The 22,772-nt window shown below is 62.7% G+C and overlaps 2 protein-coding genes across 5 annotated transcripts in view; one reads left to right on the top strand and one right to left on the bottom strand.

Annotated features, from left to right (window-relative positions):
* LOC121086147 (dedicator of cytokinesis protein 2-like) overlaps positions 1 to 22,772 on the top strand; it is a 77,185-nt gene that overhangs the window by 37,877 nt on the left and 16,536 nt on the right. The gene's annotated exons all lie outside the window — the stretch shown is intronic.
* Positions 1,403 to 21,083, bottom strand: LOC121086153 (proline-rich protein 36-like). Of its 2 annotated transcripts, XM_040589490.1 has the most exons (4): positions 21,041 to 21,083; positions 8,861 to 10,763; positions 5,466 to 5,540; positions 1,403 to 2,001 (listed from the first exon to the last, which is right to left on the bottom strand). In XM_040589490.1, exons 2-4 carry the CDS (start codon positions 10,387 to 10,389, stop codon positions 1,803 to 1,805), a joined length of 1,803 nt encoding a protein of 600 aa, XP_040445424.1. In that variant the 5' UTR covers positions 10,390 to 10,763; positions 21,041 to 21,083; the 3' UTR covers positions 1,403 to 1,802. The 2 variants fall into 2 exon arrangements, with proteins under 2 accessions (XP_040445424.1, XP_040445415.1); XM_040589481.1 differs by lacking the exon at positions 21,041 to 21,083 and having other exon boundaries at positions 8,861 to 19,324.

Raw genomic sequence — 22,772 nt, 5'->3', positions numbered from 1 at the left:
CCAGAGGAAGCAAGAGCAAAAGGAGCTGTTGGATGAGCTCTGCCAGGCTGTGGCAGAGGCAAAGAGGGCGCTGGGTGCCGAAGCATGGCCCCGTATACAGCGTGGGAGAAGGGGAGTGATCCTTTGCCTGCGCCTCACTCCCACCGCTTGCTCCCCTTCCCACACGCTGGGCTTCAGGAACACTGTCTGGCAGCCGTCCCAGTGTCATTCATGATTTCCATGCCATGGCCACAGCCCCTGCTTTCAGCCTGGGGTCCGAGGCCCCTCAGTCCAGGCTGCTCCAGCAGCTCTGGCTGCCGGGAAGGTCTGAGGGGAGCAGATGTGTGCCCACATCCATCTCATTGCTGCTGGGCAAGAAGGGAGGAGTGCTGGTGCTGGGAGCTGCAGCATCTCCCATAGCCAAGCAGCCGGGGCCCCTTGGCACCACAGAGACCTCTTGGCACTGGTGTCCCCCCTCAGCACCGCCAGGCTGTGGCTCCGCAAGCAATGCCATGTTGGCTCCTGCATGGGTGAGTGTCCTGGTTTGGGGTACCATGGCACGGGCATCCGCTAGACTGGCCGTGGCCGGACCTTCCCACCCCCTGCTACCCTTGCCGGACCTCTGTGGCTGCAACAGCCACTTGCTGTGGCCCTGGGTGCCAGGCGCTTCCTGGAGGAGGCTGGGCGATGTCCTTCTCTTCCAGGCTAGTGGCCATGTGGTGCTGAGGTGGGAGCCCCAGTGCCACACGCAGGCAATGTCACCTGGCCCTGGGCTCTGGGGAGCGCTGGCCCTGTGGCTCCACGGCGTGGAGGGTGGTCTGGGCACGGCATGTCCTGGTGGGCTGGGTGGGAGCATGGGGAGCACTCACTGCACTGCACTCGGTGTACACTCGTCGCCCACTGTTGCCGCCGGCTGCTTTGATCTGGGACCCTCATTAAATTGATGCTGAACTTCTCTTGCGGGCAGCCTTGCAGAGGCTGGAATATTTGAGCTGCTAATTCCTCTCTCCTTGTAATTAGCCAGCACATCCTGCAGCCAGGGAGGTCCTGCCAGCTGGCGGCGAAGGGGGAGAGGGAATTTCTAGCCCTCGCAGTCCCCGATTCTGTGGCAGCCCCGGGTACAGGCAGGCTGTGTGGGGCTCAGCCCCCCAACCTCACTTGGAGATGCTTGCTGGAAGAAGAGCCATGACCCCTGGGACCCCCACCCAGCCCCACCTCCCACCCAGAAGGTTTCCGGGACAGGTCTCCTCTCTCCGGGTCCCACAGAGAGCATTTTCCACCGGCTCTGACCAAGGGCACCAGAGGGATCCTCAGTGCCTCCGTTAACCTGCAGGCAGCAGCAGGGGGGACAGGTGAGCAGTCCGTGCTGTGGGGTGCAGGGATGGGCACTGACTCCAGCCAGGGCAGACTGGGAGCACTGGGGCTGCAGGCAGCCCTCGCAGAGACCTGAGGCAGAGGAGGGCCCCAGGGTGCTCTCGCTGGGGGGTGGATGCCTGCGGCTGGGCAAGCACTACCACCCATGCAGGGGAATGGCCATCAGCCCCCTCCACATGCTCATCCAGAACAGAAGTGCACAGGTGGGAGAGGATGTAACAAAAATAGCGTCTCCGTAGAATTTATTGAATTCTCATTAAATACAGCCGTTGTTCCCCTCGCCTTATTTACACAGGGGCTTTGATACATTAAACTGAACAGTTAAAAATATAAAAGCTGGTGCTACCCAAACCCTACCGTCAGAGGGAGGGAGAGGAGAGGGAGATGTGGGCAGGGGGTCAGTGCTGGGACGGTGCCTCTGCGCTCCTGGCTCACCGGGCACCGCTGGCTCACAGGAACCAGAAACATTTGCGCCTGGATTTCTTTGTGTCCAGCTTCACAGGCAGCTTCGTCACTGGTGACGGCTCTTGCCTGGGTGGCAAGACTGTCCCCGCTGCAGTGGCAGGGGAGCTCGGTGTCGTGTCACCCTCGATATGGCTCAGCACCTGCTGGAAGCGGCCCTCCTGCTGCCGGAAATCGTGCTCCACGCTGCGGGCAAGCGGGGCGGGGGGACAGCGTGAGAGGGCATCCACCACCCGCTGCGGCCCCCCGCCTGCCACAGCTCTGTGCCCCCGTGCCTGCCTCCACCCCGGCACCCCTAAACAAGCCCCTGGGGAGCTCAGCCCCCCACACACCCCCATGGCATATCGCTGGGAGCTCAGCCCCGCTGCTGCACGGGAAGGCACTGTGGTGGGGACCAGCCTGACTTCAGTGGCTGTTGGGGACGTCTGAGCCTGTGGGAAGGGCAGGGGCCTCGTGCAGAACAGTGGCTGGCTGGGGGCCTGTGGAGTGGAGTGGCCCTTGGGGTGTTTTTCTGGCAGGTTTCTCCAGGGCTCCTGGCATTTCCCAGTGGGCAGATTCCCAGGGTCACCACGCACCCCTGCAAGGGGGCATCCTGTTGGCATGCACCTTCAGACAGCTCCTGCCAACTGGCCTCGGCCCCAGAGGCTGTGGTAGGGGGGTACGGGATCAGTCCCAAACAGCTTGTGGCAGCATCAGGAGGTGGCAGAAGTGCACAAGGGCTGTGCTGCTGCCTGTCACACCGCTGGTGCTGCAAGGAATGGGGGTGCCCTGGGTCTGGGTAGGTGAGGGGGGCTGTGCCCCCCCCCACCCCCAGCCCTCAGGTTTCCTGCAAGTGCCAGAGCCCTCCGATGTCCCTGCAGCACCCCACAAGCGTGCAGGCTGGCTGCCAGCGGCCACGTGCTGCGATGTTTCCTCACATGGAAAGCACTCCAACCTCCTCACACCAGCCACATCCCATCGGATCAGTGAGGTGCTGTGCTGTGTGCCTGGCACTACGCACGTGGCACAGCCGCCCTGCACACGGAGAGCTCCCCCTGAACCCTTGCTTGGCACGCTGTCACCTCCTGTCAGGTCCCCTGCAAGGACACCAGTCATCCCCAGCTATTTCTAGCAAAAAGGGCAAGCTGTGGCAGAGAGTCCCGTAACAGGGCGGCAGCATGGGGAGGGACCCTGACTCCCCAGTTGCAGATGCAGCAGAAGGGCTCAGGACTGCTATGGAGGTGCACAGCTGGCACATTTGTGCATGTCCCTGGGATGGGACACAGGTGGGCAGGTCTGTTCCTCGTTGCTGACCACTGCTGGGGGCCAGTGCCAGGAGCGCTGCTCTGGCACCCAGTGCACTCTGCACTTGGTGATGCACCCATTCCCCCCACCCTGGGTCCCACCGGAGCCTCTTCTCATCACGCGGATGGCAGCGAAGCCCAGAGGGAGTTCCCAGCAGGAGCCTGACAATTATAGGGAGCCATCTCCCCAAGATGTGACATCTCTCCCCAACCACAATGCCACGTGGAGACAGGCTCGTCAGACCCAATTAGCACTGAAGTCCCCCATGAGCTACAGCAGGGGAGTCTGCGGTGTAAATAAGTGGAGAACAAGTGAGAGACGCACTGCTCCCGCGGTGGTGTGGGCATGTGGGGTGGCCGGCACAGGGAGCATGAGGATGCTGGTGCACAGCAGGGCTGGAGCCAGGGCCCCCCAGCCCAGAGGTGCCCACAGGGGAGTGTGCGCATCCCATGCACAGGTGCTCACGAAAGCCCAGCAGGGCAGCAGCTAAACTGCCCTGTGCACACACGTGTGTGCTATCCTGCACTTGTGCCGCATCCTGCACTTCCAAGCACTAGCAAAGCCTAATTAATAGCAAAATGAGAACATGCCTGGCCAGCCACCAAACGTGCACAGAGGAAGACATCGAGATGCACAGCCAGAAGGGCAAACGGACACCCACAGATGCCTGGACGGGCAGAAGGCTTGGGCAAAACTGAAAGTCCTGGATTCCCACAGCGCTGACAGGTAGAAGGACCCGGCTACATCACTGCCTGCACTGGGAGGATGAAACACCTTTCCCTGTAGACTGAATGGGCTGTGAGGAGAGAGGGCAGTGGAGGAAAGGGCTTCCATGCCCTGACCCAAAGCTGATGCCAGGGAAGCAGAGCCAAGACCCCACAGTCCCAGACCCCGGCAAGGGGCGGGAACCCTCTGCGTGACCGGCAGTCTGCAGCATCTGTGCAAAGCTGGCGCAAGGATGAGATGCAGCCTGGACTGCAAGTGGGTGAGCAAGCCCACCCACCAGCCACTAATGAGGATTTCCCCAATATCTTGCCTTTACAGAATGTAAAAAAAAAACCAGAGCAACTCTCCTTCCAGCTGCAACCAGTCAGCCGTCCTTCATGAAATCGCCCCATCTCCTTCTGGGAGCAGGGCTGCTCTCCACACTGATAAAGGGACCAGATTCCAGCCAAATAACACCAGGACCCTGCTCTGGCCTTTCGACACACGGAAGGAGCTGGCTGCTGCATGGCAAGGTGCCTACAGCCCTGCCAGGAGCCCCGGCAGCACGCTGGGGGAAGAGCCGCACCCCGTGCCCAGATGGCTCTGGGTGCTGATGAGCACACCTCTGCACCCCTCGGGTGCTGGGCTGTCAGGTGGGGCTGCATTTAGCACCGAACCATCTTTTGGCACAACAGGCACTGCCGACTTCTCTCCAGTCCCATGGGAGCCTCCTGGCAAGCGCAGGGGCTTTGGCAATGGCTGCTCTTTGGCAAATCGGCTCCGTCTGGCCTTCACCTGGAGCCCAGTGGGGTCTGGCAGGGGAGATGCCCCCCGGCTGGTGCCAGAGGAGGGTGTGCTGCAGTCCGCGAGGTGCTAGCTCTCTCCTCCCTGCCACCCCTGCAAGGCATGACCAGCAGCAGAATGCCTTTGTGCTCAGGTGGACTTGGGCAGCTTTGGCGGCTGTAACGGGGTCGGTCACCTGGCACCTGCGAGTGGTCCGTCCATAGTGCCCCCCCCAACACCCGTGAGCTGTCTGTCCATGGTCCCCCAGGAGCAGGGGTGGCTGTGGGGACAGCAGGGCTAACAGCCTCCATGTACCCAGCTGCTGTAGGGCTGCAGATGGGACAGGTCCCTCAGGAATGGGTGAGCAGGACGAGGTGCAAGGACACGGCACAGCACACGTGGCACAGGGATAGCCGCTCCCCGCGTGCCCTGTCACTTTTTCCCTTGAGCTTCCTGCAGTGGCCTCTGCCAGGGACAGGAGCTGGCACAGAGGGGCCAAGCTGGCCCCGCACAGCCAGGTTTGTGTCTGTTCTAAGGTGCCAGAGGTTTCTGCTACAGAGAGCTCCCACACTAGGAGGGACGGGGGAGGAAAAGCTGTGACTGTCTTCATGCCATGTGCCCTGGGGACACTCTGACCTGGACAGGATGAGGCCATGCAGCCCCTCACAGCTTGGGGTGCCCTGAGCATCCACCCTGCTGCAGGGATGGGAGATGGAGCGTGGGCAGGCAGGCCCCCTCCCTCCCCTGGCATGGACCCCAGGGGCGAACGCTTGCAGACCTCCCTGCAGCTTTGCCTTGTAGCCAGATCAGGAGGGTGAGGGACAGAGGAGAGCAGGGGCCCTGCTGGGAAGGCGCGGAGTGCCAGAGCTGGCTCTTACCTGTAGATGATGCAGGCACAGTCCCGGCAGGTCCCGCAGTTGGCGATGTCTTGCCCTGTCCGGTAAGAATGTCGCCTGCGGCAGAGCAGAAGTGCTGTGAGCCAGCAGAGCCACCCTCGCTCTGCCTCTACCTCCCCAGCTGCCCAGACCCCTCATCTGCCTCTGCAGTTCATACTCCAGCAGCCGTGAGCTGGGACCCTGCGACCCAGCTCCTGTCCTCCCTGGGACACAGCTCATCTCCCTGGATCCCAGGTCCCATCCTGCCTTGGATCCAGTTCCTCTCCTCCCTGAGATCCAGCCCCATCCCCCCCGGGTCCCAGCTCCTCTCCTCCCGTGTGATGCCGTTTAATGCCAGGCCAAGTGCGGTGCCTCTCAGCTCTGCACATTCCTGAGATGGGTGCAGACCAGAGACAGGCACAGCAGAGGCCCTGAATCCTCCATGCTGTGTCCGCCTCCTTCCATCCCTCCCTCCCAGAGCTGTACCTCTTGCCCACAGCCACCCTAGGTCACCATCCATCTCCCCACACATGGTACCACGGGCAGCATGAGGTTTGTGTGGGGGCACTGGTGGCACAGAGCAGTGCCCTGACAGATGGGTAGAGGAAGATGCTCTGGACTCATCACCAGCCTACGCCAAACTCAGAATTTATCTCTTTTTGATGCTTCTGTACCAGAGAGGCAGCCTCCTCCAGGGAAGGCTCGCAGGACTCAAGCTGATGAGTGCCAAAGCTCAGCTCAGCCCCAACGCTGTGCTCATTCCTGATCTCTGCAGAAGGCATCTGCACCTCGAATGTTTCTGCTGCTGGCACTAAACACCGGCCACAATGCAGCCCCAGGCCAGCTGCACACTCACAGAGTACACAGCGTGCTGCCCCGCTGGGCAAACACCACCTGCCTGCCCTACCGCCCTCCCGCCCGCAGTTCCCCAGCTGCCTGCTCCCCAGGACCAGGTCTGTGGTCTGGCCTCACCGTGCAGACCGAGCGTTCCATGTCCCCAGCATCCCCACTGTCTGTCAGTGGCACATCTCAGCTCTTGTCACCCTGTGAGCTCGGGGGTTCTACTGGCTGCAGCATCCCCGCAGCCCAGGGGCCAGGCAGCCACGGGGCACCAGGGACCGGCAGTGAATCTCCTGCCTGGCCACAGTGCCAGCCTGGTGCTCCCCTGAGCTTGGCAGCCTCTGTCGTGCCACCATTGGCCCTGGCTCCAGCTGCCGGCAGGAGGGCCACCACCTCCCTGGGAAAATGGTCCACCAATGTCTCTCCTTGCTTAGCAGCAACTTCTCTGAACTGGTGTGCCTTTGGCTTTGCAGCCCTCCTGAGCCTCCAGGGTGCTGGGGGCTGTGCCAGGGAGCTGCCCGCAGACCCCCAGAACCCCAGCACTACTGGTGGGTGTTCTCTCTGGTGCCCCGACTCTGGCTGCCCTCAGAGCTGTAAAAAAAGGGCCCTGTGCAATGCTTTTTTGTCACCCTTGCAGACACCATCTCCACATGTCCATTGCCCCTCTTTGGCCGGGCAGGCTGCAGCTTTTTGGAGGACAGCTGAGAAAACACCCACGTCCCACATAGTAGTCACATTTTCCTGTTTAAATCTTCCTCCTGTTACTTGACCTTGATCATGATTGTTCTCAGCCTTCAGAAACTAGGTCTTTTAATGCGCCAAATTATATATTACAATTGGGATTATACTGTTAGCACGTAAATTAGAACATGATACCTTTTATATATATATGGTATATGTGTGTGTGTGTGAGGGTATCTAATGTATAAGCCTGCACCTCTGTAGCAGGATGAGAGCTAATTTTGGGATAGGTGTTTGGTGTGGGATGCTGCTGGCAGCAGATGCCTGGACCCCGTGAGGACCCGTTACACCACGAGCAGTGTCTGGGCTGGTGGCCCTGCTCTGGCACACGGCAGGCACCTTGGAGCCACCATGTGCCTGCAGGACGCTGGCCCGTGGCAAATGAGGCCATGCTGTTCCTCAGCATAAAGACACGAGGATAATTTTATATTTGATTTCCTATCCCATTCCTTATGCCTCCAGGCATCTTGTTTGCTCATTTGACTGCAACAGTATATGGAGCTGAGATCTTAATCAAGCTGCCCGCAGTGAAGCTAAATCAGCTTCCCAAGCAGACAAGCTCAGTTCTGACTGCAGAAGCAAACCTGCCCTCTCTGCACATGCCCTCGGTGTACCCTGTAGGGATGAGGCTCGGCACGGCCACTGCATGGCTGCAGGGCTGCGGCGCTCAGCAGGGAAGCAGACCCTTGTGCAACCCTGACAGGCAAGGGGCGAGAGGGCCGTGCCAGGGCAGCACGCTGATGCCCAGCAATAGCAGCAGCGATGGCGGGAGGAGCAAACCCCAGCCCTGGCCCCGGCACTGCTGCCAGGTCCCCAGCCACAGAGGCAGGCGCAGCACTGCTGTGCTCAGCCATAAGAAGCACTTTTTCAGGGTCTTGCTCTGAAAAGCCAGGAGGGCACAGGAGCACGGTGGGGGTCCTGAGCTCCCTGGGAGCGAGGGTGCGTTGAGCTGCTGGTGCTGCAGCTCTTCTGGAGCAAACAGGGCCGAGCCCAGGAGCACACTTTCCTTCCCTCAGGCAAGGTCGCCCGTGCTGTGTGGGGGCAGAAGCGGCCAGGGCACGGGGCACGGATGAAAGCGAGCTCCCACACGGCCGGGGGAGCGGGCGCTCAGAGCACAGGGAAGAGCCCGTGGGAGCTGCTGCCCAGGGGCTGCCGGTGGCTCCTGGCTGGGACGGGCACACATGGGTTGTGCCCACGGCCACACAGCCTGTGCCAAGGGAGGGAGCATGGTGCTGCACCCCACACCTAAACGCCCCTGTGGGCTGACACACTTTTGCTATCGCCTCTGTGGGATCCACACCACCTTTATCACCCCTAATTGGAAGGAGGTATTTAGTAGTCATTTGTTTTAGATAAAACAAATACATGCGCAGGCACCAGGGTCAGGACTACCAGGAGAGCTGCCCATCTGGCAGGTCCAGGTCCCTTCCTGCATGCCATCGTATGCCAAATCAGACATACCAATACTGCTGTGGCACGCGCTAAGCTTGGTGTCCCCGGCATGTCAGACCCCTCTCCACCTGCGAGGTGAAACTAACAAGCTGCCAAACTGAGGAGCCCAGTATCCCGTCCTGTCCCCATGTGGCTGAAGCACAGCAGGGCTGTACCCAAAATGCCACCCAGAAGCAGCACAGGGGATGCTCCACACCACCACGGTGCCCAGCGCCCCAGGGCCACCTCACAAACAGATGGCAGCTCCGAGGAGTTTCTCAGTGTGAAATGCATCCAGGAGGCAGCCCCCCTCCCTAAGCCTCCATCCATAGCCCCACCAGGGACATTGGCCCCCCCAGCCCCTCTCTGCATCCCCGCCTACTCACCCATCCCGCTGGGCCTCCTTCTTCTCCAAGTCCTGGATGACGTCTAGCAGCACCCGGATGGTCTGTTGGCTGGTCTCCAGCACCCCTTCCAGGGACTGTAGCTGGGACTGCAGGTCCCCCTGCTCCCCAGGACCCCGTGGGCCCTCTCCCTGAGATGTCCGGGTGTCCTCGTCCCCTGCTGGTGGTCCCGCTGGCCCCTTGGCCACCACCACCAGCTGCAGAAGGTCCTGGATGTGGCGCAGCGTCTCCGAATGCTCGGCGGTGAGGCAGGGCTGCTCATGCTGGGGGACCTCCGGTACCCACCTGACCGGCTGCGTCCCCGCCCCAGTGCCCTGTGGGGCGGGGGGCAGCGGCTCCCTGGGCCCCTCTGGTCCTGCCTGGCCGTGCCCAGGCTCAGCAGCGTATAGCCGGCTGTAGATGCCGTGGGGGTCCGGACAGCCAAGCACAGCTGGTGTCTTCTCCGGCGCGGCGGTGGCAGAGCCGTGCCAGCCCAGCGCTGGTGGAACGGGGGCTGGCGAGGTGCAGCAGAGGCCCCCCCAGGGCGTGCCACAGAGCTGGTGCTGGGGTGGTGGTGGGTCCCACGGGGGGTTGCCCTGAGCTGGCTGGCGGAGACCGTGGGTGTCCATGGTGGGGATGGTCTGCTGGTGGTGCGGCGAGGGCTGGGGCAGCGGGCGCCCACGGAGCAGGCTCCACTCTGAGTCGCTCCGGCCAAGCCCCTGCGTCTCAGCGGGTGGCTGGGGCTGACCACAGGGCATAGAGGCTGGGCGTGGGGCAGCCCCACGGCTGCCCCTGGGGTTTCCACGGAGCCGGGCACAGGCAGGGGGAAGCGGGCAGGGCTCGGGGGCACAGCTCTGCGCTGTGGGGGTGCAGTGGGCAGCGGGGCACCCAGCCGTGTCCGGATAAGGGGGACAGGGATCCCTGGGCGGTGGCACGTGGCACACCATGGCGTGCTGGGCAGGGGCCGTGGCACGATCATGCATGGGGAGGCTGCCGGACACCCGTGGGGGCACAGCCCAGCTGGCAACGGTGGGCACGGCCTCCCCTGGGCACCGGGTGTTCCCTGTGGCGCTGGGCAGCACCGTGTCCCCGGCCACGTCGCAGACACTCTTGCTGCGGGGCTGGGAGGCAGGGAAGGGCTTCTGAAGGCTGGGGGAGGTCTGGATGGCAGTGCTCATGCACGCCTTCCTGGGCATGGGCAGCGTCAGCGAGCCCGGCTGGGCCTGGGGCCAGCTCTGCCGCGAGGCACTGAGAGCCACCAGCTCAGGGGCATCCCTGGGTGGCGGCGAGGCACGTGGGGTGTTGGGGCCAGGGGCAGCAGCAGGCCTGGGCGGGGGGCTGGCCGCTCGCCCCATGCCGGCCTCCACCAGGTCCTTGAAGCGGACCTGCTGCGTGCGGTTGCGTCGGCGCTTGAGGCGGCTCTCGATGTCGGGCGAGTCGCGGTTCAGCAGCACTGAGCGCACCGTCATGGCTTTCTCCTGGCTGCCCTCGCTGGCGGGGGCTGTGCCGGGAAGGGGCTCCCGGCTGACCATGGCTCAGTGCCCCAGTGCTGCTGCCCTGTGGCCGGGCACTGCGGTGGGCTGCGGGGGGGGCGAGTGCTGGTGGCCGGAGCCCTGGGCTGCACCCGTCCCCAGAGCTGCCCAGGGCAGCGGGCAGCCTCATCCCGCGCCGCTGCGGAGAGGGGATGCTGTGCCGGAGGGAGGTGAGGGGCTGCCGGGCATGCTGCCTGCCACCCACCCTACAGCCCCTGGCACGCTGCCCTGACAGCCCTGCCCGCTGCCGTGCCCCCTTGCCAGCGCCAGCATCCCATGGTCCCACGGCTGCCCCAGCTCAGTGCTGCCTGTGGCGGGCTGCCTGGCGCACCAGGAGCCGGCTGTCCCTGCCCATGGTTCCTGGGCTTCCGGACCTGCGGGGACACAGATAGGTGCGTCAGCTCTGGCCCCGCCACCATGGCCCCCCGAGGCCAGGAGACCCCACCACGCGCTGCACTGTCCCGTGGCGTGGCCGGCCTCACTGCCTCTGGGCACTCCCCCCAGCCCCACCATCACAAAACACGAAGAGACAAGCTTTGATCTCCAGAGCTGCCTCTTCAGCACAAAGAGAGAAGGAAAAAAGAAACCCCTTTAGCATAAACACGTTACAAGTTCACAGCTCAAATCAAGCAGAAGCAGCTGTTAAAAATAGCTCTGCCACGCTGGGGCTGGTGCCTCATGTTTGCAGGGTGCTGGCAGCGGGAGGGCAGGCACGGGGGGCTGCTGTGCATGGGCATGAGGGACTCCTGCGCGGGATGGATGGACACGGGGTACCTGCTGGACACAGGGCACCAGCTCTGCATGGGGCTGGACAAGGTGTGGGGCACCCAGCCTCCATGGGGTCCCTGTGTGGGGCATGGTTGGAGCAGGCATGGAACCCGCCCTGCGTGGGGCACGGCTGGACTGGGCAGAGGGCCCCATCCTGCCCACGGCACCCACCGGAGGTGTAGCAGGGCTGGCTGGGCTGCGGGCACGGGGGACAGCTCTGTGGGCAGTGGGACAAACGTGGCTTGGGAACACTGAGCCACTTCGGGTGTGTGAGAACCAGCCAGGAGGGAGAACAGGCATCACGGCTGAGACTGCAGCTTTGGTGAGACGGGGGGTTGCTCCCTGCACCTCGCTGCGGGGAAGGGCAGTCGCTGGTGTCTCTCCAGCTCTCACCCCAGGCTCTGCCGTGGGGCTGTGGCTCAGGGATGCTCGCCTCTGGAGAGCAAGGTCTTCCCGGGGCATTGTACCTTCTGCCGTCATGTGGCCCCAGGCAGCCCGCCTGCCCGCAGCTCTCGCCTGCTCTGCCTCACCTGCAAACACGCTGCACAGCTCCTGCTCGCAGGGCCACCGCCAGGGCCTGGCTGCAGGACCAAGGTCCCTGCTCCTGCCTGGGGATGCGTCCCTGTCACCAACAGCACTTCCCAGGCAGCAAGGGGTCTGTCCTGCCCCTGAGCAAGGTCTCCTGCACAGGGGTAATCACACCCCCGGGGCCATGTCCATGTCGCTGCCCCTGCCATCCTTACCAGCAGCTGTGCAGGGCTCCCTCTCCTCACGCAGGCAGGGCAATCCCTCCTTCGCAGCCCTGTCCTGGCCGTAACCCCCGCCAGCAGAAACCCCCATGCCTGCTTTGCCCTGCCTCTGCCCACCCTGGTGACCAGCTGCTGCCCTGGCCCATGACACTGCCTGGGCAGGTGACCCGGTGGAGCACAGGGCACACACCAGGAGCCCTGCCCAAGGTGCCCCCAGGTGCAGAGGAGGCCAACGGCTTAATTTGGGAAGCAGTGCCAGGGATAGGGAGGGAGAGTGAGAGAGCTGGAGACACCAGCCCTGGTGGGCAGCGGCACTGCTGTGCTTGGCATTTCAGCCCCCCAGCACTTGAGGTCTGGTACGTCCAGAGGTAGCTGTGGCATGGGCAAAGAGCAGAGCAACGGGGGCTTCCCTGTGGTATGGACTCGCCCCTTCGCACCATGCCGTGTCGTGCATCCCGCAGCACTGTGGCCCCTGCCTCGGACCACAGCCCACTGCTCCCCCAGTGCCCCTGCACCTCCCCCAGCGCAGGGAGATGGGAGCCTTGCTCGCTCTGCAGCCCTCCCGCCCTCACTGCAGATGGACACATGGCACCAGCCAGCCCCCCTGGCTCCCCTCACCATCTTGCCTGGTTCCTGCTGTAATGAAGCGGCTGACTCAGCATGGTGGCCTGGAGTCACCCTGTGCTGGTAACAAGCAAACTTCCCGAGTGCTGAGCGTGCCGGCACCCAGTGTCTCCCCAGGCTGGCAGCAAGCTGCCAACCCAGTGGAGCAGGGGGCTGACACAGCCCCCCCAGCCCCCTGCCCAGCACTGCATGCCCCTGTGCCTCTGCAGCCCCCGCACAGCATTAGTCGGGATGCTGCTCCACGCGCCGCCCAGCCACCCAGCACTTTCCTTCCCGAGCTTGGAGCTGTGCCCAGACACCGGGAGATGTTTGTGAGGCAGGACGCGATGGAGACACAGCAGAGGGATGGGGCACCTCGTTAGTATGGGCAGCAACAGGCAGAGGAGAGAGCCGGCTCAGGGACAGAGCCAGCGCCACCTGCCCCCTCACCCTGTGCTCGCCGCAGCCTGCGTGCCAGCCCGGGAGCAGCAGCTCCGCGTTTGCGCCTGCCAGCGGGTGCCTGGCTGGGGGAAAGGGCAGTGCTGGCACCCGGCTGCACCAGGCAGAGCCTGCCGGGGCAGTGAGGGGCTGTGGGGACCCCCCCCTCGAGGCCCTGCCGCAGCCACGGGGCCACACACACACCCCAACTTGCGTTGCCACAACGGCTGGCACCCAGCCGGTGCGCCCTGCACCGGCGTCCCACTTCAGCATCCCCAGCCACGTCCATGCCAGCAGGGCCACACGCCGAGTGGCAGAGCGGGGCTGGCTGGCACACCTCTGCCTGAGCGCCGCTTGGGACCAGCACAGCTGGGCTGAGCACTCCGGCAGGTCAGCCCATGCGTGGCCAGCCCACTCTGGAGGCTTCCTTAACAGAAGTGCCAACAGGCATGGGGCAGAGGGTGCCAGGAACTGCTCCCGCAGCCAGGCACGGGGCAGGAGCGCTGCCGGCATGGTCCCAGCGCAGATGCAGCCCCTGCGAGCCTGCAGCAGGGACCTCACTGAGCCACAGCTGACGGCAGAGCGAGACAAGGCCGTTCCACTGCCTACGCAGCAAACGTGATGCTGTCAGTCAGCAGGGCCTCCACCAAAGCACCCTCTGCCTCCCGAACTGCTGGAGGGATCAGACACAAGCCACAAGGACAAAGAAAAACTCTATAAATTATACACGTGCTAACTCCATTTGGGAACAGCTCTAAGGATGTCAAACACCAAAAGCTCGGACCCTCCCACTCATCTCGCTGTGTATAGCTTTATGGTACAGTTAGATTTAGTGCCACATTCAGGCGCTGTTTGCAGCATGCTGGCATCTTCAAGTGCTGATAAAGAGTCCTGCTGTAGGATGGAATCAGGACTGTGCAACCCAGCGGCTGCAGTATCTGATGGGCTCCCCCGTACTGTAGCGGAATCCAAGAAAACTGCTCTGCCAGTAGATCTATCTGGAAACGCAGCTCCAGGGACATTCTGGATGCACAGAAAGGGCCACCGGCAAGGAGCCATGCAGGAAGCACACACCCCCAGCCACACCAGCACTTTGGAGCTGCTATCCATAAGCATATTTACAGGGAAACGGCCCCAGTCCTGGGGCCACAGGCTCACCCACGCCCCCGACGTGTTTGCCTGCCCCAGCCGATGCACTGTGTGTCCAGCATGCAGCCACGCTCCCCACGCACCTTCCTGTGCCCCACCAGCTCACCCGCGAGCACCCCAGTATAGGGAGCTGGGCTGGCCAGGCTGGAGGAGCAGGAGCAGGGATGTCTCCCGCTGACACCACCCTGCCCCAGGACAAGGTACCCAGGGGTCTGGTCAGTTCTGCGGTGCAGAGGACTGGTGGGAAGGCAGCGCTGAGAGACAAGGTGCAGTGAAGCCGGAGCCCCTCCGAGGTCCCCGAACCCCAAGCAGCCCCTTCCAGGGTCTGGTCTGCCGGGAGCCCAGGGCTGCAGCAGCTCCTCTCTCCCAGGGGACAAGTGGGGTTGTGGACAGAGGCCAGCAGGGGAGGGCATGGCGGAAGACCTGTCCTAGTTGCCATGCCATGGCTGATGCTTGTCCTCAGGTGCCTGGTGCAAGTGGCTCTCAGGAGACCCCTACTAGCAGGGGGCAAGGGACTGAGCCCTGGTGCCCTGCTCTTGCGTGCTCCTCTTGGCTCTGTGCCTGCAGGACAGCTGACACCGGGGTCCTTGCTGGGGCATGTCAGTGGAGAGCAGCCTCGGGAGAGCCCGAGGCTGATGGGGGGCAGCGGTGTGAGAATGGGCTTGGAGCTTGACTAGCAACAGCTGAAGGAGGGCAGCATGTACCAGCCATGCCAGTCAGCGCAGGGCCACGGAGAACACGGCTTATCAGACCAATTTTCTGTTTTGATGAGGTTCCAAGTTTGGTCAATGGAAGTAAAAGCCTCGACAGAATGGACTTGGATTTCTGTGAGGCGTTTGACATTTTGACGAAGAAAGCAGAATAATACGAAAGCAATGTGGCACACATTAAATGGATTAAAAACTGGCTAACCAGCACGTCTCAAGACATAATCATCCAGCAATCACCGCCAATTAGCCGTGCTTCTGCCCAGGTCCTATGGAGGGGCAGCCGGGCCCCGCGTGGGCACTGGCTCTCACTGACCTCAAAGGAAAAAGTCAGCACTGAGAAAATGTGCGGAGTATACCAAGACTGAGAGAAGGGCAAGGAAGGAAGAAGACAAATATAGAGCCATGCGAGGAGCGCGGAGCAGATGCTGTGCAGGATGGGTCTCTGCTGCGGCAGCCCCAGGCTCCTCTCCAGCCTAGCAGCAAAACGGCGGCTGAAAAGTGGAGATCAGGGCAGTCAGAGGAGTGACTTTTTAAGAAAGTCAGGCCAGCCAGCAGTAGAGCAACTTGGAAAGGATTTGCAGGATCCTCCGTCTGGCAATTTTTTAAGGTCTGAGTGTTTTTCTCCTCTAGTTCATATGGGAATTATGAGTGCATGAATAAGGTGAGATAGCAGGTCGCATCAGATGATGTATTGATAAAACCAGACTCCGCCACTGTAAAGCAAAAGATGACGTGAGTATCTCAGTGGTGGCCTCTCTGGTTCAACTGGATGCTCAGTGCAGCTGGGAATGACATCTCCTCCACTGAGTGAGCCCAAAAGCCAAGGAAGCATCAGGAACCACTTCCCGTGTGACCTGGCCACAGATACCACTGAACTTCAGGTGCCAACTCACCCAGTCCTCAGACTGTCCTCACTCCCTGCAAACAGCAAATATTCTTCAGAATGATGGGGATTTGTGAATGATGCTGGAACTCTGGATCACGCATCAGCCTGGCTGCAATCCCCAGCTCAGTGCCCTTCAGATCCATGAATCTGCCATGCCACTTTGCTCGGTGGGATCCAAACTGATCCTGCATTGCCAGCCCACACTTTGCCGATGCACTGCCAGCTCCTACCTGCAGCCTGTAAAGGGCTTGTGAGTCTCCCCTTGGAGAGCCAATGCCCCCCTGACTGGGCCGCTCTTCTTTGACCAGTACTGATGGATGGTGAATTTTGTGAGAGGGAGGCACTAAATCTTCTGAATTTTTATCTTGAGACTTATCTCACATGGGCTGCAGGGTTGACGTTAGAGGAACAGAGCCCTGCTTCATGCTGTCCTGTCTGGAAAGTTACCTGCATCCACCAAAAATACTGAGGAGCAGAGGGAAAGCCTCCAGCTGCATGCCCACCTCCTCCTCCTCCCCTGGGAAGCAAGGCCCAGCTCAGCTCTTCCTCCTGACTCAATGGACATCGGTGTCTTGTGGGACAGACCAGCTTGGGACTGATGAGGCTGCTGGGCAGACCCCAGCTACAGCCATCAAACAGTGGGACTGCAGGCACCGACGGAGGGTCCAGCTGCTCCCCACACCCGTGAACAACACTGCTTGTCCCCGGGACAGCTTTGTCCCTTTCTCCACCCATCCTCCACCTCGTCATCCTGGTAGTGTCTGTGGCAGAGGGAAAACCAGAGCAGACACATAAATCTTCTCCTCAAGACGCAGGAAGCCAGGAGATTAGATTTATGAGAGAGGAAGTCATATTCTCCTGGAACTGCAGAAAAGAAGAGCTAATTACCCAGCTCCACTCACTGGGTACAATGGCTTCTCTTGGGACAAAACCTTTGCTTTTCCTGATCTCTGGAGAGAGGTGCCACTGGCAACGGAGAGGGGCAGAACTGGAGGATGAGGCATTTGGTCTCAGTGGAGAACCGGGCAGGAGCCAGGTTTGCAACACATCACTCAGCAGCAGAGCTTAATCCTGCCTTGGGTCCAAGAGGATTTGATGCGTTTGTACTCAGATTGGAGCATCTGTGGGACTTGAGGATGGAGAACTAAGAGCATCTCCTCGGGCAGCTAGCAAACCCAAAATCCGGTTCCTCGCTGCGGAAGCTCCACCACGAAGCCAGCTCATGCCCTACCCTCATGGTTCTCTTGGAGGCTTTTCCAGAGCCCGGCTGCTCCAAAGCTCACAGACCTTCTAACTTCCTGCAGGCGCTTAATCAAGGCCAGTTTATATCTGTCTGTGCTTGTGCCAATATACTGCTTCCTCTTGAACAGCTCTGCTCCCTCCTCAGCATTCAGCCCTTTTGTGTTCCCTGCGAAGACACACATCCCTTCTCCAGCCACACTTCACAGCGCTCAGCAGGTCCAGCTCTGCTGGTGCCCCCCAAGGCCAGCTCCCCGTGTCTCCAGTGATCCTCACAGCCTCCCTTCTGGAAGCGTTCAAGGCAAGGTCTTAGGATCTGCTCAAACACCACTGGGACTCCACCAGAAACACCCGGGATGGTCTGGCTGAGGGCAGCAGGCACAGTCCCCTGCAGCTAGGGCAATGCCCTGGGTGCCTCGTGCTCTGCAGCACCCCAGCGAGCATCGCCTGAGGCCTCCAAGCAGCATCACCGACACACAGGTCCTCCCCTGTGTCAGCCGGGGCCTGATGCAAGCGGCAGCGGCAGCTCGCAAGAGCCAAGGGATCTGCACGCATCTCTATTTAGGTCACTGGCTGAAGTGCTCTGCAGGAGAATTAGTCACTCTCCCAGCCACAGGGCCCAGGAGAAGGCTCTCTTCGCCTGGCCGGAGCAAGGAGCCCCGGCCACCCACCTCCCTGCAGTGCCAGCATCCCTGAGCACCCTGCAGGCACCTCGCAGGGTTGCCTGAGGCTCCTGGCCGCCCTCAACGCACGCACCATGGCTAATGCCCTGTGGAAGGGATCCCATCAATTAGGGAAGAAGCAACATCATCCTCCTCCCGGTGCACAGAGGTCACTGACTCTCGCTTGCATCGCTCTTTCAACTGCAGATGCTGGTGCTGTCAGATGGAGACTTTACATGGCCAAGAGACACAGCGAAGTACAAAGCCTTTGCACAAAGCTTTCAGAAGCCTGTAGAAGCCAAATTATTCCTCTGTCTCCCATGGATGCTAATACAGCTGTCATGACAGTAATGACTCTGTTCTCACTGCTACCCGCTTGCTTTCCCAACTCTCTTTGCCAAGCAGAGGAGCACTGATATCACCATTTTAAATGAGACATGGAGAGGTAGGGTGACCTACCCAGGGGAACATGGGCAGACTGTGGCAGACAGCCCATATGGAGCAGTATGAAGTCAGGAGGAGTTTGTTTCACATCCCAAGGCTTCCCTCAGCTGCCTCCGTGGAAGAGCAGGCAAGCATCCCTCGCAGTCTGCAGCTGGGCACTGTGGTTCAGCACCTTTCCTAGGGGACACAGAGGAGCCTACCGCCACAGGACAAAACCACCCTGCTCAGTGGCTTCCTTCCCGGTGAACGTGGCGTGGGCAACACCACGTTCCTCTGAGTCCCGGAGATGCCTTGCGCGACTACACAGATGTGGGAAAATGTTTGATGTGGAGATGGAGCACAAAGAGAGGGAGAGCTCGGCTGGTGCCCAGCACTAGAGCACACGGGCTCTGCCAGCACCTCCAACACAGGCTGCTCCTGCAGTGATCACAGGACAAGGGAAGTAGGACATGGCCCAAAGAATTTTGGCCACAGGAGACACAGCTCATCACAAGGCCTCCAGCAGCTCCACGCTCTCCCTGGGGAGGAACGTCTCACCTCGCAGAGAACGGCACCCAGGCACCCATCTGGGGCCACACCGCCCCAGCGAGCGGAGCAGCTGGCCAGGCTGGGAGGCCCCAGCAGACAGGGACTCCATGTGCTCCTTCGCATGCCAGAAATCTTATTAGAAAGCCACAAGCTGTCCACAAAGCACATTTCTGGAAAAAGCTGGAAAGTCTTTGCTGCCCAGCAGTTCAGAGGCAACCGCACCGCCCCGGCTGACCCTGCATGCGCCAGTCCAGAGTCCCAGGGGCTTGGCCCCGGGTGCAGGCAGCACTCCCCGGCGACCTCGCCTGCCCCCCGCAGGGCAGCCCCCCGTCGGGCAGCCCCCCGTCCTGTCCTGCCGGCACTCACGAGCCTGGTGCTGGCAGCCAGCGTGGGAGGCCTCTGCAGCTGCAGCCTCCCAGCACAGATCGGGAGAATGTCCTTTCAGAATACAAATTCCTGCCTTTAAGTGGATTTCCAATGCCATCTAGCAGTCACACACACACACCCTTTATCTTTATGCGCTTTAGACAATGCTGGCTACCAGGGGAATTTAGGAATTAGCAAGTGTCTTTCTTTGCTGTGTGCCTCGGTTTCCCCACCCACCAAACAGCCAGGATGATACAGACCATCTCCGTAAACATGCAAGGCAGACCCTGTCCAAAAGCACCAGTTAGGACTGAAGTAGTATTGTTACTACAGATGGGAATAGACCCAATAATTATTTGTGGCCTCTGGATGCTACCATACTATTAAATAATTATAATAATTATAATTCATAAAGAAGATAACCTCATTCTAAAGGAGCTTCTGCGTTTAAATCTGCTCTGCTCCTCCGAGTGCACTGGAAGGACCGAACACTTCCCGCAGAGGGGAAACGCAGGGAAGGAATGGTGGGTGCCAGCCTCAGCCAAGCTCTTCCCAGAAGCCACTTCCAGGCGGCTCCCCAGCCTCTCTCCTCGGGCAGCACCGGAGGGGACGGGGCACTGCTGGCAGCCCTCAGCATACCCTGCCGCCGCGGCCGCGCCAAGGGGCCTGCTCCATGCCCCCAGGAGCTGCGGGGACCACCGGGAGCTGCAAGTGGGCAAGAAGCACTCCATGCCTCTGAGCGTGCAGCCAGCCCGCGGGCAGCCGCCAGCCCCATGCGGGCACCGGTGGGCAAAGCCGGATCCCGGCGGTTACTCACACGTGTCCACCTCATGCTCCAAGCAGAGAAACGGCTCCACGGAGACCCTTCCCCAGGCTCCCCTCGCACCGCTGCAAGGAGCCATGGCTCAAACTGGGTTTTGTGCGTGCTCCCATGGGGAGCGGAGAGACCAGAGCAGCCCTGCAAGCTGCGCCTGCCTGTTTCACGGGGAGCAACCACAGCTGCACCCAGCTCCGCTCCTGCCTCAGCAGCGGCCGGAGCCCCGCCGGCAGACACAAAGGCCTCGAAAGGGAGCACCGCGCTGGGAGCTGCCGGAGCAGCGTGCCTGCATCCCTCCAGCCCGAGCAGCCGTACCCTCGGCCGGCGTCAGCGTGGCGTGCGGTACAGAAAGTGACATCCCTGGGATCGTGCGTGTGCGTGTGTCAGCCAGGCACAGCCCCGGCTGACGGACGCGGCTCCCGACGAGGGGGAGGCGGGTGCCAGGCAGCCCGGCTGAGCGAGGCCAGCGGCCCCCGCAGCCCGGCTCCCTGCCCGCACCCCCCGCTCCGAACTGCCGGGGCCGCAGGGCAGGCGGCACGCAGTGGGGCTGCCGCACCGGGGCCCGACCCTGGGGGTCTTCGACCCCCTCTAACACAGCAGCTCTCAACGCGGATTCATCTCCCTCGGCCGCACGGCTGTGTCCCCCCGAGACCCCTGCCGCGACAGCCAGCGGCTCACTCGGTGCCGGGTGCCACCGGCCACCTCGCCGCGGGGTGCCCAGTGTAGGGGGCTCGGCGCGGGGTGCCACCGGCCCCTGCCTCCCGCGCTGCCCCGGGCAGCACCTGCTCGGCGGCGGGAGGACCCGGGGAGCGCTGCGACCCCCGGCAGCACGGAGTCGCTGAGGCCGGGCTCCGCGCACCGGCGGCGGGGAGGAAGGGGCACCGGGGAACCCCACCCGCCCAGCCCGTGCTCCTTGCCCCGGCCTCGGCGCATCCCGCGGGCCGCCGCGCCCGGCTCCCGGCTACGGGTGCCCAGACCGCCCCGACGCCGCCGGGGAGTCCCAGTTTCGGGGCTCCCCGCCCCGCTTCGCCGCTCCCGGCCCTCGCCGCAGCGCCCCCGGTCGCAGGTCCCCACCGCCCCGGCACCCCTTGCCGCGGGGCTGCCGCGCCGCCCCGGGTGCCCGCGCCGCACGGGATCCCGGTGCCGGTCCCGGTGCCGGCCCCGGTGCCGCCACCGCGGCGCTCCCGGCGCAGCCAGCGGCCGCCGCAGGGCCGATACCCGCAGCGCCCGGCCCGGCCGCCGCCCCGCCTGGCTCCGCCGGCCGAGGCCCCGCTCCCCAGCCCGCCCCGTACCTGGTGCTCGGCGGCGGCGCGGCTCGGGCAGCGGCGGGCGCGGGGCACGGCGGGGCGGGGCGGAGCCGCGCGGGCTCGCCGGTACCGGGGCGGAGCCGGCGGGGGCGGAGCCTGGGGCGGAGCGGCGGGCGGGAGCTGGCGCCGGGACGCGGAGTCTGGGGTACCCGGGTGGAGCCCTGCGGCGGGGAAGGAGCACCGGCAGCCGCAGCCTCTCGGCCGGGTCCCGCGATGGCTGCGTATGCCCGGCCCCGTGGGGCCGGGCAGGCGGGAGGCGGCGACGCGGACCCGGGCCGGGACTGCCGGGGTTCCGGGCAGCGCCTGCCCCGGGAGTGTGCAGACGCCGCAGCCGGTCGGTGCCCGGGACTCCTCGCCGGACCCTCCCGTCCAGGTCGCCGCCCGTGCTGCCCGCGGCGCGGCCGTGCGCTCCGTGTCCCGGCCGTGCCGAGGCTGCAGCGGCTGGTGCGGCGGCTCTTAGAGGTGCTGGGCGGCAGGGCTGGGGCTTGCCGGGGGCTGACTGCAACCGCTCCGGTCCGTGACCACCCCAGCGGGTTTGGGGGCCACCCCCAGACCCGTTCCCCGTGCACATGCTGTCCACAGGACAGACTACGCCCCTTCGTGTGGTGGTGCCTGGCTGTGTGGCTCCCAGTGAGGTAATTTAAATGTAAATACGGGTCCCCTTGAAGAAAGTGTAGCAGGAGGTGCAGAGAGTTCACTGAATCTAATTCCAGCAGCCACCAGAACAGCTGTTTCCAGGTGACTGAACTAATCTCATCAGATCCCCAGAACTGACTGGCTGGCTGCAGAAGTTTCCTCCCGTCGCCTTCCTGCCTTGCCTCGAGCTTCCCGCGGAGCTGTGCTGGTCACGCAGCACTTCTCTCTCTGGCGGTGGGCGATGTGCACCCCTGGCCGGCACGTGAGAAGTGACCCCAGGCTCAGGCTGTGCCGCCCCAGCGAAGCTGCGCAGCCGGGCTCTGCCGGTGGGGAAGGTGACCCTGGCTCCGGCTGTGGGGTCTTTCCCAAGACCAGGGCTCCATGGCATCCTGCACGTGGACGCTGAGGGAATGCGAGTGGGTTTGTGGCATTTTCCCTACCTTGCCAGCACTTAGTGCTTGCTCCCGTGTGGGCAGGGCATCCCCTGCTCCTGAGCCGTCTTCTGGGAGCAGGCCCTGCTGCGTGGTGAGGAGGGATTTGCCTCCAGCTTTGTGGGTGAGCTGTACCTGCCAGGACCCAGGCAGGCAGCCGCTGACAGCCAGCGACCCGGTGTCCCCGAAGGATCTCTGCAGCGTGCCTCTGCAGCCTCCCTGTGTGCAGGTGCTGCTGGTCCTGCTGCCTGCCAGCATTCAGCAGGGAAGCCAAGGGTCTGTGGCTTCACTTTGATGCTAAAAGGACTGGGATCTGTTGGGGTTTGATTCCTTTGCTTCTCACAAGATAATTCCCTGCAAGCCTGCCTGCACCCTGGGGCCTGTCCCTGCAGTAATCCCCTGCCATGTGCCACAGTCCTGCCTGAGGAGTTCCCCTGGCCCCGCTGCTGGGGCTGCCCAGGGGCCAACAGGGCAAACCTGGCCCCTCTTGTCACTGGCAACAGGCAAGTGGCCCTGGGTTGTCCCCCTTGGCCTTTGAAATGCTGCTGGCCGCTCTGTGCGGATGGCAAGGGCTGGCCTGGGGCTGTGGTGGGGCTCTGTCCCTGCTGTGGAGAACACTGGAGCTGGTGGAATGAGCCAGGAGGCAGGTC

This window comes from Falco naumanni, chromosome 1, assembly GCF_017639655.2.
Source record: "Falco naumanni isolate bFalNau1 chromosome 1, bFalNau1.pat, whole genome shotgun sequence".
NCBI lineage: Eukaryota > Metazoa > Chordata > Aves > Falconiformes > Falconidae > Falco > Falco naumanni.
Note: the sequence above shows the minus strand (reverse complement) of the source record. Positions and strands in the feature narration are given on the sequence as shown.

What these genes read in the sequence shown, in the direction of transcription:
- LOC121086153 (XM_040589490.1), bottom strand. Translation starts at nt 10,389, where the DNA reads ATGGTCAGCCGGGAGCCCCTTCCCGGCACAGCCCCCGCCAGCGAGGGC. An exon ending in AAGGAGGCCCAGCGGGATGG is followed by an intron (nt 5,541 to 8,860) that starts GTGAGTAGGCGG and finishes GCTCTGCCGCAG; the next exon opens with GCGACATTCTTACCGGACAG. An exon ending in TGTGCCTGCATCATCTACAG is followed by an intron (nt 2,002 to 5,465) that starts GTAAGAGCCAGC and finishes GCTTGCCCGCAG; the next exon opens with CGTGGAGCACGATTTCCGGC.